Source organism: Carcharhinus amblyrhynchos, chromosome 21 (genome assembly GCF_965287045.1).
Source record: "Carcharhinus amblyrhynchos chromosome 21, sCarAmb.v2.hapA, whole genome shotgun sequence".
NCBI lineage: Eukaryota > Metazoa > Chordata > Chondrichthyes > Carcharhiniformes > Carcharhinidae > Carcharhinus > Carcharhinus amblyrhynchos.
This window is the reverse complement of record NC_137344.1, coordinates 12113285-12129673: the sequence shown is the minus strand read 5'-3', so window position 1 is coordinate 12129673 and position 16389 is coordinate 12113285. Positions and strand designations below refer to the sequence as shown.

The following is a 16389-nucleotide window of genomic DNA, read 5'->3' as shown; positions in this document are numbered from 1 at the left end:
CTAATGGTTTTTGCATAGCTGAAATTTACCCAGTTCTCTGTAAAATGCTATTAGAGCTAGTCTGTTTTTCTTTAAGATTTGTGGCTTTTGGGTTCAGCAGTTATCAAGGTCAGCACTCTGTTGTGCAGATATTTCCAGAAGTGGAAAGCATCTGGATAGTTCATGTGAAGTATGAGATGGGGACTATGTCATTATAAAGGAATTGGATATATGTTCAAAAGAATGAACAGAAAATGTGAACTTTTCACTCACTTGTTCTTTTTAATAAAAATTATTTCTTTAAAGTGAGATACTGTGACTGTCATTTCATAAGAACATAAGAAATAGGAGCAGGAGTAGGCCATCTAGCCTGCCCTGCCATTCAATAAGATCATGGCTGATCTGTTGTGGCTCAGTTCCACATTCCCGCCCTCTCCCCATAACCCTTAATCCCCTCGCTTATCAAAAACCCATCAACCCGCGTCTTAAAAATATTTAGCGAGGCAGCCTCCACCACTTCAACGGGCAGAGAATTCCAGAGATTCACCACCCTTTGAGTGAAGAAGTTCCTCCTCAACTCCGTTCTTAACCGCCCCCCTTTTATCTTGAGGCTGTGCCCCCTAGTCCTACTGTCCTTTCTGAGCAGGAAGAGTCTCTCCACCTCTATCCTATCCATCCCATTCATTATCTTATATGTCTCAACGAGATCTCCCCTCATTCTTCTAAACTCTAACGAGTACAAGCCTAGTTTATTCAGCCTCTCCTCATAGCTCAACCCCCTCAACTCCGGTATCAGCCTAGTAAACCTCCTCTGCACTCCCTCCAAGGCCAAAATATCCTTGCGTAAGTACGGCGACCAAAACTGCACACAGTACTCCAGCTGCGGCCTCACCAATGCCCTATACAGCTGCAGCAAGACCTCCCTACTTTTATATTCAATCCCCCTCACTATGAAGGCCAGCATCCCACTAGTCTTCCTGACCACCTGCTGCACCTGCAGGCTGGGTTTTTGCGACTCATGCACAAGGACCCCGAGGTCCCTCTGCACCATCACATGCTGCAGTTTTTCGCCACGTAAGTAATAGTCCTTCCTACCATTATTCCTACCAAAGTGGACCACCTCGCACTTGCCAACATTAAATTCCATTTGCCAGTTCCTGGCCCATTCGCCCAGCCTATCTAGATCCTTCTGCAGACTCTCCACACCCTCCGCACAATTTGCCGTTCCACCAATCTTGGTGTCATCAGCAAATTTCGACACCCTACACTCGGTTCCCTCCTCCAGATCATCTATATAAATGGTAAATAGCTGAGGCCCCAGCACCGACCCCTGGGGCACTCCACTAGTCACCAACCGCCAATCCGAATAGCACCCATTAACCCCCACTCTCTGCCTCCTATTTGACAACCAATCCTCTATCCACGCTAACACCCTACCCCCAACTCCATGCCCCCTTACCTTCTGCAATAACCTCGTGAGGTACCTTGTCAAACGCCTTCTGAAAATCAAGAAAGACCACATTCACCGGCTCTCCTCTATCCACCGCCCTAGACACATCCTCATAGAACTCCAATAAATTTGTCAGACACGACTTCCCCTTAGCGAAACCGTGCTGCGTCTGCTTTATCAAGCAATTCCCCTCAAGATGCCTCGCTATTTCCTCCTTGATGACGGATTCTAACATTTTACCTACAACAGACATTAAACTAACTGGCCTATAATTCACTGCCTTTTGCCTGGCACCCTTCTTAAACAACGGCTTAACATTAGCCGTTTTCCAATCTTCCGGTACTTCCCCGGAAACCAGTGACGTTTGGAAAATAACCACCAAGGCATCCACTATCACCTCCGCCATTTCTTTCAGAACCCTCGGATGCATTCCATCCGGTCCTGGGGACTTGTCCACAATCAGTCCCTCCAGTCTGTCGAGCATTTCCACAGCAGGTTCACCTGATTTGCCATAACAATGGAAGAAATTCTCTGGAATAAATGGCCAATTATGCAATTTTCCTGGATCTTTCCCACAGCAATTCTAACGCTGGTGTTACCTTTACTGAACTGCTTAACAGTTATAGGTTTTTATTAGAGGGGAAGATGAATGACTGTCCTCCAAGTCTACTTCAGAGTATACCAGATTGCAGGCAACTACCTTACAATCAATTTAATTCATCAGTCATATCTTTATCAAAGCAACAGGTTAAAACCTTCCATAATCTTATTGCTTGATAAAATCACATGAATTATGATCAAATCATTTCACTTGTCAGTGTAATTACCAGAATGTTACTGGTAATGGAGGTGATATAACATTTAAAGAGTACCTGACAGTTTTTATAGTAGCAAGTCGCAGTAGGCAATTCAATTCCTCAGGCCTATTCCATCTTTCAATTAGAACATTGCTGATCAGTACACTGTCCCCATCCCTCCCCCTTACTCCATTTAGCCTAATGGTGGGTACCTGCAGCCACATGAAACTCATGACCATGAGACATTTCATTGACCATTGCCCAAGCACTGGGTCACATTTCACTGATTTCCATCTGCGTTGCTTTTTCCCATTGATATTACTGAAGTGAGGGCATACTGATTGTGCACAGCATTGACAGAGTCCTGCATACCTTCTATGTCCAAAGTGCAAATATTGATTTCGTTTTTACCATTTGAAGTCAATAGTTCTATTAATATATGATTAAGTATTTTCTATATAAAATATTGTGTATATTAAATGTATTTAATATTATTCATGGGGTCATTGTTAGTGAATAAGGCCAATTTCAATCTAATGGCCCACTGAGATAAAGGAGGGCCACTCATGTGGTCCACTCACTAGCCTAGCTTGCCCACTGATTTAGCCACTTTGCTCCATTGTCATTGACTCTCAGTCGTGAAGTGAGTCTTCAATTGTTTTATTTAAATTTCAAAAATATAGGTACGAGTGCCTTCTTTAGGATCTCAGCACTTTGATTTTTTTTTTAAAATCAAATCCCTACACATAAAAATAGGTAGATAGGAGTAATTGCAATGAGAATAATCATGCCACAATTTAGTATGATACGACAAGTTACCAAATCACTTTTGGAAATAAAGACAGAGTACAAAGCTAACCAACATCACCAAGTTTCTAAAGGTGTTGATTCTTCAAATATTTACAACAGAAAAATGAAAATGGCTGCTACTTGCAAGTCAATTAATCCCTGATTCAGACATACAGCCAAGGCTGTCCAGGCTGGGAGTAGAGGCAAGAAGGATTGCCAGTCAGACAACAATACTGAGTCACCATCAATCACATCTGCAAATGCTTCAATGATTGCCTTTTCCCCAAAACCACTTTTTGCCAACCACAGTACATACGAGCTGGCAATATTTGTGTTTCTTTCCTCATGTCCCCAAGCTGCCTACAAAGGATGCTGAAAATCATTGGTTCAATTAATTCAGTAATAGATCCACTCAAACTTTAAATGCACCTCATATATTTTGCCCAAACCAGTCAAGCCACCCACTTCAAAGGTGCAAATCCACTATATCCAACAAGAGGACAGATGCTCAAAACTCTGATCAATATCTCATAGATACTTGTGTTTTGTACAAGAGTGATGGCAAAAAGTAAATGTAAACTTGCAATAGATTGATAAATTATGGTAAGCATTATCTAAAAACAAATCCTTAACCCTCTGGAACATTATTATAAGCCCTCTAGAGGTTCTACTGATGGCAATGACCAGCTTTCATAGATGACATAACACTTTACCAGGATAAGAAAACAAAGCTATGAACTAGTACTCAAATCATTGACAAAATAAGTAAGAAATCACTGTCAGATCATTTTACATGGAACGAGTGAGACAAAGTACAACCAACAAATTTACAGACAATTTTAGAAGAATGCTGTATAATACATAGCTATAATCCTCAACTTGAGGATTCTGATCAATTCATGAGCTACCGATAAATAATTTTATTTAAGCACATAATGAAAGGAAAATATTCTGCATCACTAGCAGTCTTTAGTAACAAAATCTTCTATTATGCTTCTTGCAGCTTTTGCCTCTTGTTCGAATGACCGAATTTTTTCAGTGACTTGTTTCTTCTGGAAAAAAAAATGGAATTTTGATAATTTTTTTCCATTTCAAATTCTTCTTCCTCAAGCTAACACCCCAAATCCCTCCACAGACAACTTTATATTCACAATACAGTTGACTTACAATACACAAAAGCAAGGCTGACATTGCCAGACATCTGGTGTCAGTAAGATCACGAGAGGCAAGAAATGGGGCATGAACATTTCTTGGATCTCTTGCAACCTTACCGGCTCACTCTGTTCATCAGCCAGCAGGGCACAATGATAAGATCACACCCCCCACCCTCCCAATCAGGTGATTTTGTTCAAAAGAGCTCTCCCAATTAATAAATGGAAATTAAGTAGAAGGATTAATTCGGATGTAAAATGGAACTGTTCCAATATACTTCCCAGCAGCTGATTCACAAATCAAAACTCATGGAGATACCAGCGGTAGATCTACAGCTAAGAAAAATCCTGGGGGAATGCCTCAAATAAGACAAAGCTGCCTTTTGCAAATACTGCCCCTTTTTCTGTGACATCTACTATGTCACTTATAAAGAACAATATAGATGCACAACTGAACAAACCATGATATTCTTTACTCTTTCTTTGTCCAATTTGAGGAACTCTTCTGTTGTTAGATCTTCAAACTTTTTCTTCAGCAGGATGAAAGCACACTGTGAGGAATGGCTCTGATGTTCAACTCTAAGGGAGAATATGAAAGTTACATTTTTAAACTAAGAATGTACTTGCCCACTAAGTTCATGGTCAGAAACGTTCTACTGGTGAAAATAGAAACGGTGATGCTCGCACAAAATTTTAGTATAGGGCCTCAGTCTTCAACATTTGAACTTGTTAAACTGGTTGCCCAAGTGGCTTTAATGAAAGGTTAACTCCATTTTTCTCTCCTAGTATCAGCAGAGTATTTCCAACACTTTCTGTTTTAAAATTTGAGTCACAAGCAGGTTTACATTAACTCTGCAATTTAAGTTACTGTAAAAATCCCCTAATCGTCACACTCCGGCACCTTTTCGGGTACACCAAGGAACAATTTACCACGGCCAATGCACCTAACTAGCATGTCTTTTGGACTGTGGGAGGAAACTGGAGCATCCGGAGGAAACCCACGCAGACACAGGGAGATCGTGTAGACTCCTCGCAGACAGTGATCCAAACGGGGAATTGAACCTGGGTCCCTGGTGCACTGAGGCACCAGTGCCAACCACTGTGCCTAGAGATTAATGACATTTGTTCCACCACTACGAAAGATATGAGTATGTTTGTCTTGCCCAAGAAGAAGTAGTAAGGTTTGGTATCAGTATACATGCTTGGAATGGATCAATTTGCTGTAAATAGGTTCCATGTGTAATACCATTTTAGTGAAACCAAAGCATTTTTAAGCCCATATTGATGTAATGCAATCCCAGAGTAAACAGAAGTTAGAACACGTAAATTAATTCAATTATCTAGGGAGCATAGTAACATCTAATGTCAAAAGCAGTACTGAAATCTGAAAAAGGGCTTGACAAAAGTGTTTTAACAAAATTAAACAAGTCCAGTCTTGAATCCATGGACCAAACTGTTATTGGTCCATAATGAATTATGGGTGTGGAGTTTGAAATATTGGGAGTGGGGAAGGAAAGAAAATCAACAGCTTCAAAATCTAATGCTAAAGAAGGATCCTTATAGGCAAGCTGAGTGGAGAAAAGAGCAAATAAAGTAATACTATGAGGCTGGCAGAACAAGAGAACTCAAATAACATCAAACAACAGAAGGAGTTGTGTGCTCAAGACATTTGGAGTGCCTATTAACCACTAGGAGGATTAATGGAAGCAAAAGGCAAACAGCAAAGGAAGCAGCCAAGCAACATTAAAACCTATTTCAACCAAGTTTAAAGGGCCAAATGGTTGATTCCTGCTCCCAAGTCCTACATTAACCAGAAGCCTAAAGAAGCCACTCGCTATTGTCATAAATGGGAAAGCTTGGAAGACTCTGGTTGCCTACACCACTCAGCATGGCACTTACTTCGACTGCAACAATTAGTGTAATACTACCATGGGGAACACTAAACAAATCTTGCATTATACAATTCAAAGCAGCACAAAAAAGTCACAAATGGGGTTTATAGCCATTCTGTTGCAGCTACTTTATGAGTACAATACAAACCAGGTCAGAGTAGTACAGGTGTGCATTGAAATACAAGTCAACTGAGTATCAGTGCTACAAAGTACTTCTCCAGTTTTCCCATGGGCCTCAGAATTTATTGAAAAATTGTTCATTCATCAAATCTTGTAAACATGGTATATAATGGTCCCTAAACTGTGGGTCAATCTTAATTAGGGTCACAGAAACAACAAATGGAATTGCAAAAAATAAAACCACATTAATCTCCTGTCCCCTCATGTTGCCCCAGCAATGGGAAGTAACCAAAGACAAACACTGGCACTGATCACTTTGATTGGCTGCAATGGCTTGGATCAAGCATGCTGTGAAGTAACAATGCATCGACGTAAACACGTCAGAGGTTTCCTAGTGTGGCTTCTCAGAGAAACACTGATGGCAATAGACACGGATTTAAGGACTGAAGGTTTCCCGCTCAGTGAAGACCAGAGATTCCATATTATATAAGTTGATTTAAGATTCAGAAACTTCAATAATTAGATAATTCTATTATGCTGTTATATTTCTTTTATTTTTGCTGGCACCTGGGGTTGTGTTAATTTTCAAGTGTTAAATTAGGATCATATTGGAAAATAGTTTGGGAAGCATTAAAGTTGGAATCATAGAATCCCCACAGTGCAAAAGAACCACTCAGTCCATCGAGTCTGCACTGACCTTCCTACAAAGTATCTTTTCCAGACCCTATTCCTGCAACCCTACATATTTGCCCCACTAATTCCCCCTAACCTACACATCTTGGGACACTAAGAGGCAATTTAGCATGACCAGTCCACCTCACGTGCACATCTTTGGGCTGTGGGGGGAACTGGAGCAGCCGGAGGAACCCCACGCAGACACAGGGAGAATGTAAAAACTTCACACAGTTACCAAGGCTGGAATGGAATCCAGGTCCCTGATGGTGAGAGACAGCGATGCTAACCTCACCAGTCCTTTAGTATTGCTACTCCAAATTGCAGGATTCTATTTTCCCTACAAAGGCAAACTGCAGATCAGCTCAAGTTTTCCTCCCCCTCTCTCCAAACCTGCCTAGTTCTTGCATAAACTTCCAGATTTCTTGAAGATCAGTATCATGAGAATTTGTTTAGCAGCGCAGCAGAGAGAAATTCCATGCTAGGATTCATTACTTACAAAGGTTCATCTTGAGGCTCCCATCCTTCCAGCTCTTTGTAACAAAAGAAGCATTGGGCAACATCAGGGCCATTCTCACTTGGGGTGTGAATAAAGCCTGCTGCAGCCATCTGAAAGGAATAAGACAAACTATTGAGTTAAACACCATTTTCTCCTCTTAAATTAATTTAAAATCAAAGAAAAGATCAGAGGCTAAATGAAGTGGTCAGACTGGTTATTATTAATATTTTCCAAATGTGCAAAAGAGATTTTAAAACGTTAAGTTAGTTCAGAGTTAAGGCCCCATTCTAGACTTGCATACAATGTAAATTGACACTTCAGTGTAATATTGAGGGACTGCTGTTCTTCACAGAAGACATTAAGCAGAGGCCCTCTTGCAGTGCAGGTGGAAAAATCACATCATTTTGAACATGAACAATATGGAATTTGTCAGTATTTTCACCACATTCATTCTTGCAACATGGGCATCACTGGCTGGCCAGCATTTATTGCCCATGAGTCAATAAATATGTATGTGATTCTCCTATACCATTATGACTAGTTATCTCATAAGCTCTTCTGCATAATACGGAAGCAATATTTCAAAATAATTTATTTGCTAGGGAGTGACTTTGAGACATTCAGAATTATACAAATATTTTACACCTCCCAGCTGAGCAGTGTTCAAAAGACAGCATCTCCAATATGGAGGAACACCAGATCAGTCTTAATTTTATGGTTAGGTTTCTGGATTCTTTTATAAGGCATGGCCATCCCTGGTTAGGGGAGTGCATAAGATATAGGAGCAGAATTAAGCCATTTGGCCCATCAAATCTGCTTCGCTATTCAATCACGGGCAGCACAGTAGTCAGCAGTGTTACTTCACAGCTCCAGGAACCTGGGTTCGATTCCTGGCTTGGGTCACTGTCTGTGTGGAGTTTGCACATTCTCATGTCTGCATGGGTTTTCTCCGGGTGCTCCGGTTTCCTCCCACAGTCCAAAGATGTGCGGGTTAGGTTGATTGGCCATGCTAAAATTGCTCCTTAGTGTCCTGTTATGCTTAGGTTAGAGGGATTAGTGGGCAAAATATGTAGGGATATGGGGATAGGGCCTGGGTGGGATTGTGGTCGGTGCAGACTTGATGGACCAAATGGCCTCTTTCCAAATTGTAGGGTTTCTATGATTTCCATATGCTCCTCATCCCCATTTTCCTGCCTTCTCCCCATAACCAATTAAAAATCTGTCAAACTCCAGAGTACCTTTTTCTGCTGAGTCCCTTTTCCCTACTGATGTTGATTGTTCCAAGTTCTTCTACCCTGTTACCTCTCTGCCTTGGCCATTCCTATAGGAATGGTACAAGTGTCCTCCACTGTGAAAACTGAGACAAAGTACTGATTTAGCATCTCTGCCAATTCAGTATTTTATTAACTCTGGTTTCATTTTCTAAGGGACCAACATTCACCTTAGCAACTCTCTTCCCTTTTATACACCTGCGGATAGCTTTTGCTATCCTTGATATTTTGCATTAGTTTTCTTTCATAATTTACCACAGCTCTTATTTTTAGAATCCTTTTGGGCATTTATTGCCCATCCCCAACTGCCTTTGAGGTGGTGGTGGCATAAGGAATCTTGAACTGCTGCAGTCCTTATGATGAAGGTACACCCAGTGCTGTTAGGGAGGGCGTTCTAAGATCTTGACCCAGTGACAGAGGGATGGCAAGTGGCTTGAAGGAAGGCTTGCAGGTGGTGGATGGATTCCCACACATCTGTTACATTCATTCTTCGAAGTGATAGAGGTTCAGGGGATGCTATCAAATGACCCTTGGTGAGTTGTTTCAATATTTTTTATAGATGGTAAACATGTTGGCCGCTGTGTGTCAGTGGTGGAAGGAGTGAATGTTTAAGATGGTAGATGGAGTGCCTATCAAGTAGGCTGCTTTGTCCTTGATGGTGTCAAACTTTTGGGCATTGTTGGGGCTGCATTCATTCAGGCAAGTTAAGTGTATATCATGCTCCTGACTTGTGCCTTGTCGATAGATGGTGGGCAGTCTTTCGGGTGTCAACACACACCACAGAATTCCCAGCATCTGTCTGACCTGCTCTTGTAGCTGTAGTATTTATACGGTTGGTCCAGTTCAGTTTCTGGTTGATGCTAACCACCACCCCCGGCACATTGATTATGGGGGTTTAGCAATTGAATGTCATGGGAGATGGCTAGAGATGTTTCAGATAGTCATTTCCTGGCACTTGTGCGGCTCAAAAGTTACTTGCCACTTATCAGCCAAAGCCTGAATGTTGTTCAGATTTTCCTGCGTGGATTGGGCTTGGATTGCTTCAGTATCTTTGTGCACAATCATCAACAAACATCTCCATTTCTGACCTCACAATGGAAAGAAGATAATTGACAAAACAGCTGAAGTTGCTTGGGCCTAGGACACTACACTGAGAACTTCCTGCAGTGATACCTCAGGACTGTAAATTGGAAAAGGGGAGCGTGCAGCAGGATCTGGGTGTCCTGGTGCACCATTCATTGAAGGAAAGCATACAGGTGCACAGCAAATGGTATGCTGGCCTTCATTGCGAGAGGTTGCGAGTACAGAAGCCAGAATATATTGTTGCAATTATACAGGACCTTGGTGAGGCCACACTCAGAGTACTGTGTGCAGTTTTGGTCTCCTTCTCTGAGGGAAGATGTCTTGCTCTCGAGTGCACTGAAGATTTACCAGGTTGACTAAGTTACAATTGTTTTCGTTAGAGTTCGGACGAATTGGGGGGGTGTGTGTGTGTGTGTGTGTGTGTGTGTGTGTGTGTGTGTGTGTGTGTGCGCGCGCGCAGAATCTCAAGAGACTTACAAATTTCTAACAGGACTAGACAGGGTAGGTACAGGGAGGACATTCCCAATGGTGGGGGAGTCCAGAACCCAGGATCACAGTCTGAGGATTCAACGTAGACCATTTAGGACAGAGCTGAGGAGACATTTCTTCACCCAAGGAGTGGCGAGCTAATGGAATTCGTTACCACAGGAAATAGCTGATGCCAAAACATTGAATGTATTCAAGAGGTGGTTTAGTATAGCACTTGGGGCATATGGGATCAAAGGTTATGGGGAGAAAGCAGGATTAGTTGGACAATCAGCCACAATCATAGTGAATGGTGGAGCAGATTCAAAGGGCCAAATGGCCCCCTCCTGCTCCTATCTTCTATGTTTCTAGTCTGAGAAAATTGACCATCTTCATTTATACTAGGTATGACCAATAGGTGGAGCGCATCCAGTTCCTATTGATTGTAGTTTTGCTAGAGGTTTCTTGATACATACACACGGTCAAATGCAGCCACACTCACTTCACTATTTACATAAGAAATAGGAGCAGGAGTAGGCCATCTAGCCCTTCGAGCCTGCCCCGCCATTCAATAAGATCATTTGTGTCCATTCAGCTCATTTGTCCATATTTAGACCAAGGCTGTATTGAGGTGAGGAGCTAGTTACGTGACTATTGTTTTTTTAAAACGATAATCAACAAGTCCAGCTGTTTTTATTAAAAAAATTCCATGAAATTTCCCAATCTGCTGTGATGAGATTTGAACTAGAGTGCCAAAGATCTAGATTATATCCTAGTATCAATACCATGGCCACTGCCCTCAGCGTGCCACTTGATAACAGTCAATGATCCCTTCCATCACATTACTGATCGTCAAGAGTGGACAAATGGGATGTTAACTTTACAAGTTGGATTGGTCCTGCTTTTGTTTTTACACAGACATGCCTAAGCAATTTTCATGATGTGGGAATGCCGGCGTTGGACTGGCGTAAACACAGTAAAAAGTCTGACAACACCAGGTTTTGGTCCAACCGATTTATTTGATAATACTCACAAGCTTTCGAGGGGACTGCCTCTTCGTCAGGTGAATGGAGTGTTCTGGCCTCAGACAGAGCATATAAAGCACAGACAGTTTAGAGATTACTGATTAAAATGCGAATCCTTACACCTAACCTGCTGTTCAAGACCTGAAGTGGCTGACAATGTGAGTGGAAGGAGCACTGATCACAGGTTACAGAGATGTGTATTGTCTCCAGACAGTACAGTAAGTGAGGTTTTGCAGACCCAGGCAAGTTGCAATTTTCCACATTGCTGGATAGATGCTAGTGGTGCCACTGTACTGGAACTTGGCTAATTCTGGAGTAGGTCTTCAGTATTATCGTTGAATGTTGTCAGGGCCCACAGCCTTTGCAGTGTCTTCAGCCATTTCTCAATATCATATGGCATGAATCAAACTGGCTGATAACATCTGTGATGCAGCAAGCCTCTGAAGGATGAGATGATTCATCCATTCGACACTTCTGACTGAAGATAGTACCTGTTTCAACCATGTTTTTTGCACTGATATACTGAGCTCCTCTATCATTGAGGATGAAGGTATTTGTGGAGCCTCTCTCCCTAAGGGGGACTTATGTTCAGACAAGAAGTGTTACCACTGAGCTACCAAAAAGCAACATGACGAGACCTCAGTGCCAACCTCTTTTTGCAAGTTAGAAATAACCCTATCCTTGCCAGAAGTAGATTGTTGGACTATATGTCTTTACATAGACAATTATTTCAGCAGGTACACAAACTCGATATTCCAACAAAATTAAATTCAGTTTTAAAACGAAGTACTGACTGCAGAAAACGTTTATACAATTGAAATTACACCCCCGCCCCCCGAGGCAGCAAACCCCCACTCACATTCTCCGGGGTACACATACAGTCGCTGTCAAAGGGCCAGTTCTGGAAGGTGTCCAGCCGCTCCTGGTAATAATAGTATTTGCGATGCTGCTGCAGGTAAACGTCCATCCTGATAGGGCTCTTAGTCTGGCGGATCTGGGGACAGTGTCGGTGCCGGCTCCTGGGGTGGGGGATTCTCGGTTTCCGGGACGGGGATGAGAATGGGGCAGGGGGGGGCGGGCCTAGGTGCCGGATCTCTGGCGGCGGTTCCCGGTGGGGGGAGGGGCTCTCAGGTGATGCCGATTCCCGGGACTGGGGTCTCGGTGCCGGGTCTCTGGCGACAGTTCCCGGGATGGGGGGGTAACTGGTGGTGCTGGTTCTCTGCTGAGGATTAGGCGTGTGGGAGGGGGGTAACTGTGGCTGTTCCCGGTAGGGGAGGGGGTAACTGTGACGGTTGCCTGGGGGGGATGGGAGGGTAGTAGCGGCGGTTGCCCGGGGGAAGGGGGTGAAGGGCACGGTAACTGTGGCGGTTGCTCTCTCGCTCGCTCTGTGAACCGACCGCAAATTCAAACCCGAGACCGTTGTCCGCGTGCTCGGCTTTCCCCGCGCTCATTGGCGCAGAGACTGGTTGCGTCACAGAGTTGGTCAAGTGGTGAAGAAGCTGCCCGCGCTCCCATGGCATTAACTTGTGTTTAAATACCGCCTGTCACATCCCAAACTCCCTCAGAGAGGCAGGGTTGTGTGTATGTGTGTTTAATCGCTGGTGTTTTACAGGTAAACCCTGACAGCCAAAATCACAGAATGGTTAAAAGCAAAATACTGTGGACGCTGGAATCGGAAACAGCAACAGAAAGTGCTGGAAAATCTCAGCAACATGGAACGTCGCACATCACAGCGCAGTACAGGCCCTTCGGCCCTCGATGTTGCACGGACCTGTGAAACCAATCTAAAGCCCTTTTAACCTACACCGTTCCAGTATCATCCATATGTTTATCCAATGACCATTTAATGTTGACGAATCCACTGCTATTGCAGGCAGGGCATTCCACGCTATTATTACTCTCTGAGTAAAGAACCTACTCTGACATCTGTCCTATATCTATCACCCCTCAACATCAAGCTCTGTCCCCTTGTGCTAGCCATCTCCATTGGAGGAAAAAGGTTCACACTGTCCACCTTATCTAATCCTCTTATCATATATCCCTCTATTAAGTCACCTCTTAACTTTCTCTAATGAAAACAGCCTCAACTCCCTAAGCCTTTCCTCATAAGACCTTCCCACCTTATCAGGCAACATCTTGGTAAATTTCCTCCGTACCCTTTCCAATGCTTCCACATCCTTCCTATAATGCAGCGACCAGAATTGTACGTAATACTCCAAGTGCGGCCGCACCAGAATTTTGTACAGCTGCAACATGACCTCATGGCTCCTAATAATAGCTAACACACCATATGCCTTCTTAACAACCCTATCAACCTGGGTGCCAACTTTCAGGGATCTATGCACATGGACACCGAGATCTCTCTGCTCAACTGCACTACCAAGTAACTTAGCATTAGCCCAGTATTCTGTATTCCTGTTACTTCTTCCAAAGTGAATCACTTCATACTTCTCCGCGTTAAACTCCATTTGCCACCTCTCAGTCCAGTTCTGAAGCTTAACTATGTCCCTCTGTAACCTGCAACATCCTTCCGCACTATCCACAACTCCACCGACTTTAGTACCATCTGCAAATTTGCTAACCCATCCTTCTACACCCTCATCTAGGTCATTTATAAAAATGACAAACAGCAGTGGCCCCAAAACAGATCCTTGCGGTACACTGCTAGAAACTGAATTTCAAGATGAAAATTTCCCATTAACCATCACCCTCTGTCTTCTTGCAGCTAGCCAATTTCTGATCCAAACCGCTAAATCACCCTCAACCCCATGCCTCCATATCTTCTGTAATAGTTTGCCGTGGGAAATCTTATCAAACGCTTTACTGAAATCCATGTACACCACATCAACTGCTTTACCCTCATCCACCTCGTCACCTTCTCAAACATTAAGGTTTGTGAGACATGACCTATCTGTCCGTGCTGGCTATCCCTAATCAAATATTCCTTTCTAGATGATTATAAATCCTATCTCTTATAATCCTTTCCAAAACTTTGCCCACAACAGAAGTAAGGCTCACTGGTCTATAATTACTAGGATTGTCTCTACTCCCCTCCTTGAACAAAGAAACATTTGGTATCCTCCAATGTTCTGCCTCTATTCTTGTAGACAATGACGATCTAAACATCAAAGTGAAAGGCTCTGCAATCTCCTCCCTAGCCTCCCAGAGAATCCTAGGATAAATCCCATCCAGCCCAAGGGACTTACCTATTTTCATACTTTCCAGAATTGCAGACACCTCCTCCTTATGAACCTCAATCCCATCTAGTCTAATAGCCTGTATGCCAGTATTCTCCTCGACTTTTTCCTGTGTGAATACTGACGAAAAATATTCACTTCGCACCTCTCCAATCTCTTAGGACTCCATGCACAACTTCCCACTGGCCCTAATCTTACCTTAGTCATTCTTTTATTCCTGACATACCTATAGAAAGCTTTAGGGTTTTCCTTGATCCTACCTGCCAAAGACTTCTCATGTCCCCTCCTGGCTCTTCTTAGCTCTCTCTTTAGGTCCTTCCTGGTTAACTTGTAACTCTCAAGCACCCTAACTGAGCCTTCATGTCTCATCTTGACATAAGTCTCCTTCTTCCTCTTCACAAGCGATTCAACTTCTTTAGTAAACCACGGTTGTCTCGCTCGACCACTTCCTCCCTGACAGGTATATACTTATCAAGGACACACAGTACCTGTTCCTTGAGCAAGCTCAACATTTCAATTATGCCCATCCCTTGCAGTTTCCTTCCACATCCCATGCATCCTAAATCTCGCCTAATCGCATCATAATTTCCTTTACCCAGCTAAACTCTTGCCCTGCGGTATATACCTATCCCTTTCCATCGCTAATGTAAACATAACCAAATTGTGGTCACTATCACCAAGTGTTCACCTACCTCCAAATCTAACACCTGGCCTGGTTCATTACCCAGTATCAAATCCAATAGGCCTCGCCTCTTGTTGGCCTATCTACATACTGTGTCAGGAAACCCTCCTGCACACATTGGACAAAAACTGACCCATCCAAAGTACTCAAACTGTAGCTTTTCCAGTCAATATTTGTAAAGTTAAAGTCCCCCATAACAACTACCCCATTACTTTCACTCCTATCCAAAATCATCTTTGCAATCCTTTCCTCCACATCTCTGGAACTTTTCAGAGGCCTATAGGAAACTCCCTACAGGGTGACCTCTCCTTTTCTGTTTCTAACCTCAGCCCATACTACCCAGTAAACAAGTCCTTTCTGCCAACTTAATACTGTCCCCAACTAACAATGCCACACATCCCCCTCTTTTACCACCTTCCCTGATCTTACTGAAATATATAAACCCTGGAACCTGCAACAACCATTCCTGTCCCTGCTCTATACATGTCTCCAAAATGGCCACAACATCAAAATCCCAGGTACCAACCCATGCCGCAAGTTCACCCACCTTATTCTGGATGCTCCTGGCGTTGAGGTAGACAAACCTCAAACCACCTTCCTGCCTACCAGTACACTCCTGTGACCTTGAAACCTTATTCATGACTTCACCACTCTCAATCTCCTGTACACCGGAGCTACAATTCAGGTTCCCATCTCCCTGCTGAATTAGTTTAAACCCTCCCGAAGAGTATTAGCAAATTTCCCCCCCAGGATATTGGTACCCCTCTGGTTCAGGTGTAGACTATCCTGTTTGTAGAGGTCACACCTATCCCAGAATGCACCCCAATTATCCAGGTATCTGAATCCCTCCCTTCAAGTAGTTTTCCAAAACGTTGGCTCGATTCTCTCTCCACAGACGTTGTCAGACCCGCTAAGATCTTCCATTATTCACAGAATTGTTATCCTTCCTGGACATGAGGCCAAAAGATGCCCAAAAATGTGCAGATTGATTGGCCGTGCTAAATTGCTCCTTAGAGTTAGGGGGATGTCAGGCGAATTAGCAGGGTAAATATGTGGGGTTACAGGAATAGGGCCGGGGGAGATTATTGTCGATGCAGGTTCAATGGGCCAAATGGCCTCCCTCTGCACTGTAGGAATTCTATAAGAACAGGGCCATTAATATGGTGAGAGGCAAAAAACTGGGTGCAAACCCAGTTGTTCGCCACTCGCACAATCTCACTGGCTTGCCCCACCGATCGCCAAGACCCCACCCCAGGAGCCAGTACTGACACTGCCCCCAGCTCCGCCAAACTGAGAGCCCTGTCAGGATGGACATTT

The 16389-nt window shown here is 43.4% G+C and overlaps 1 protein-coding gene across 1 annotated transcript; it reads right to left on the bottom strand.

The window, feature by feature from the left end:
* Positions 1 to 2870: 2870 nt before the first annotated feature.
* Positions 2871 to 12187, bottom strand: birc5a (baculoviral IAP repeat containing 5a). The gene is made up of 4 exons (XM_080209187.1): positions 12053 to 12187; positions 7350 to 7459; positions 4628 to 4745; positions 2871 to 4067 (listed from the first exon to the last, which is right to left on the bottom strand). Exons 1-4 carry the CDS (start codon positions 12158 to 12160, stop codon positions 3975 to 3977), a joined length of 429 nt encoding a protein of 142 aa, XP_080065313.1. The 5' UTR covers positions 12161 to 12187; the 3' UTR covers positions 2871 to 3974.
* Positions 12188 to 16389: the final 4202 nt, after the last annotated feature.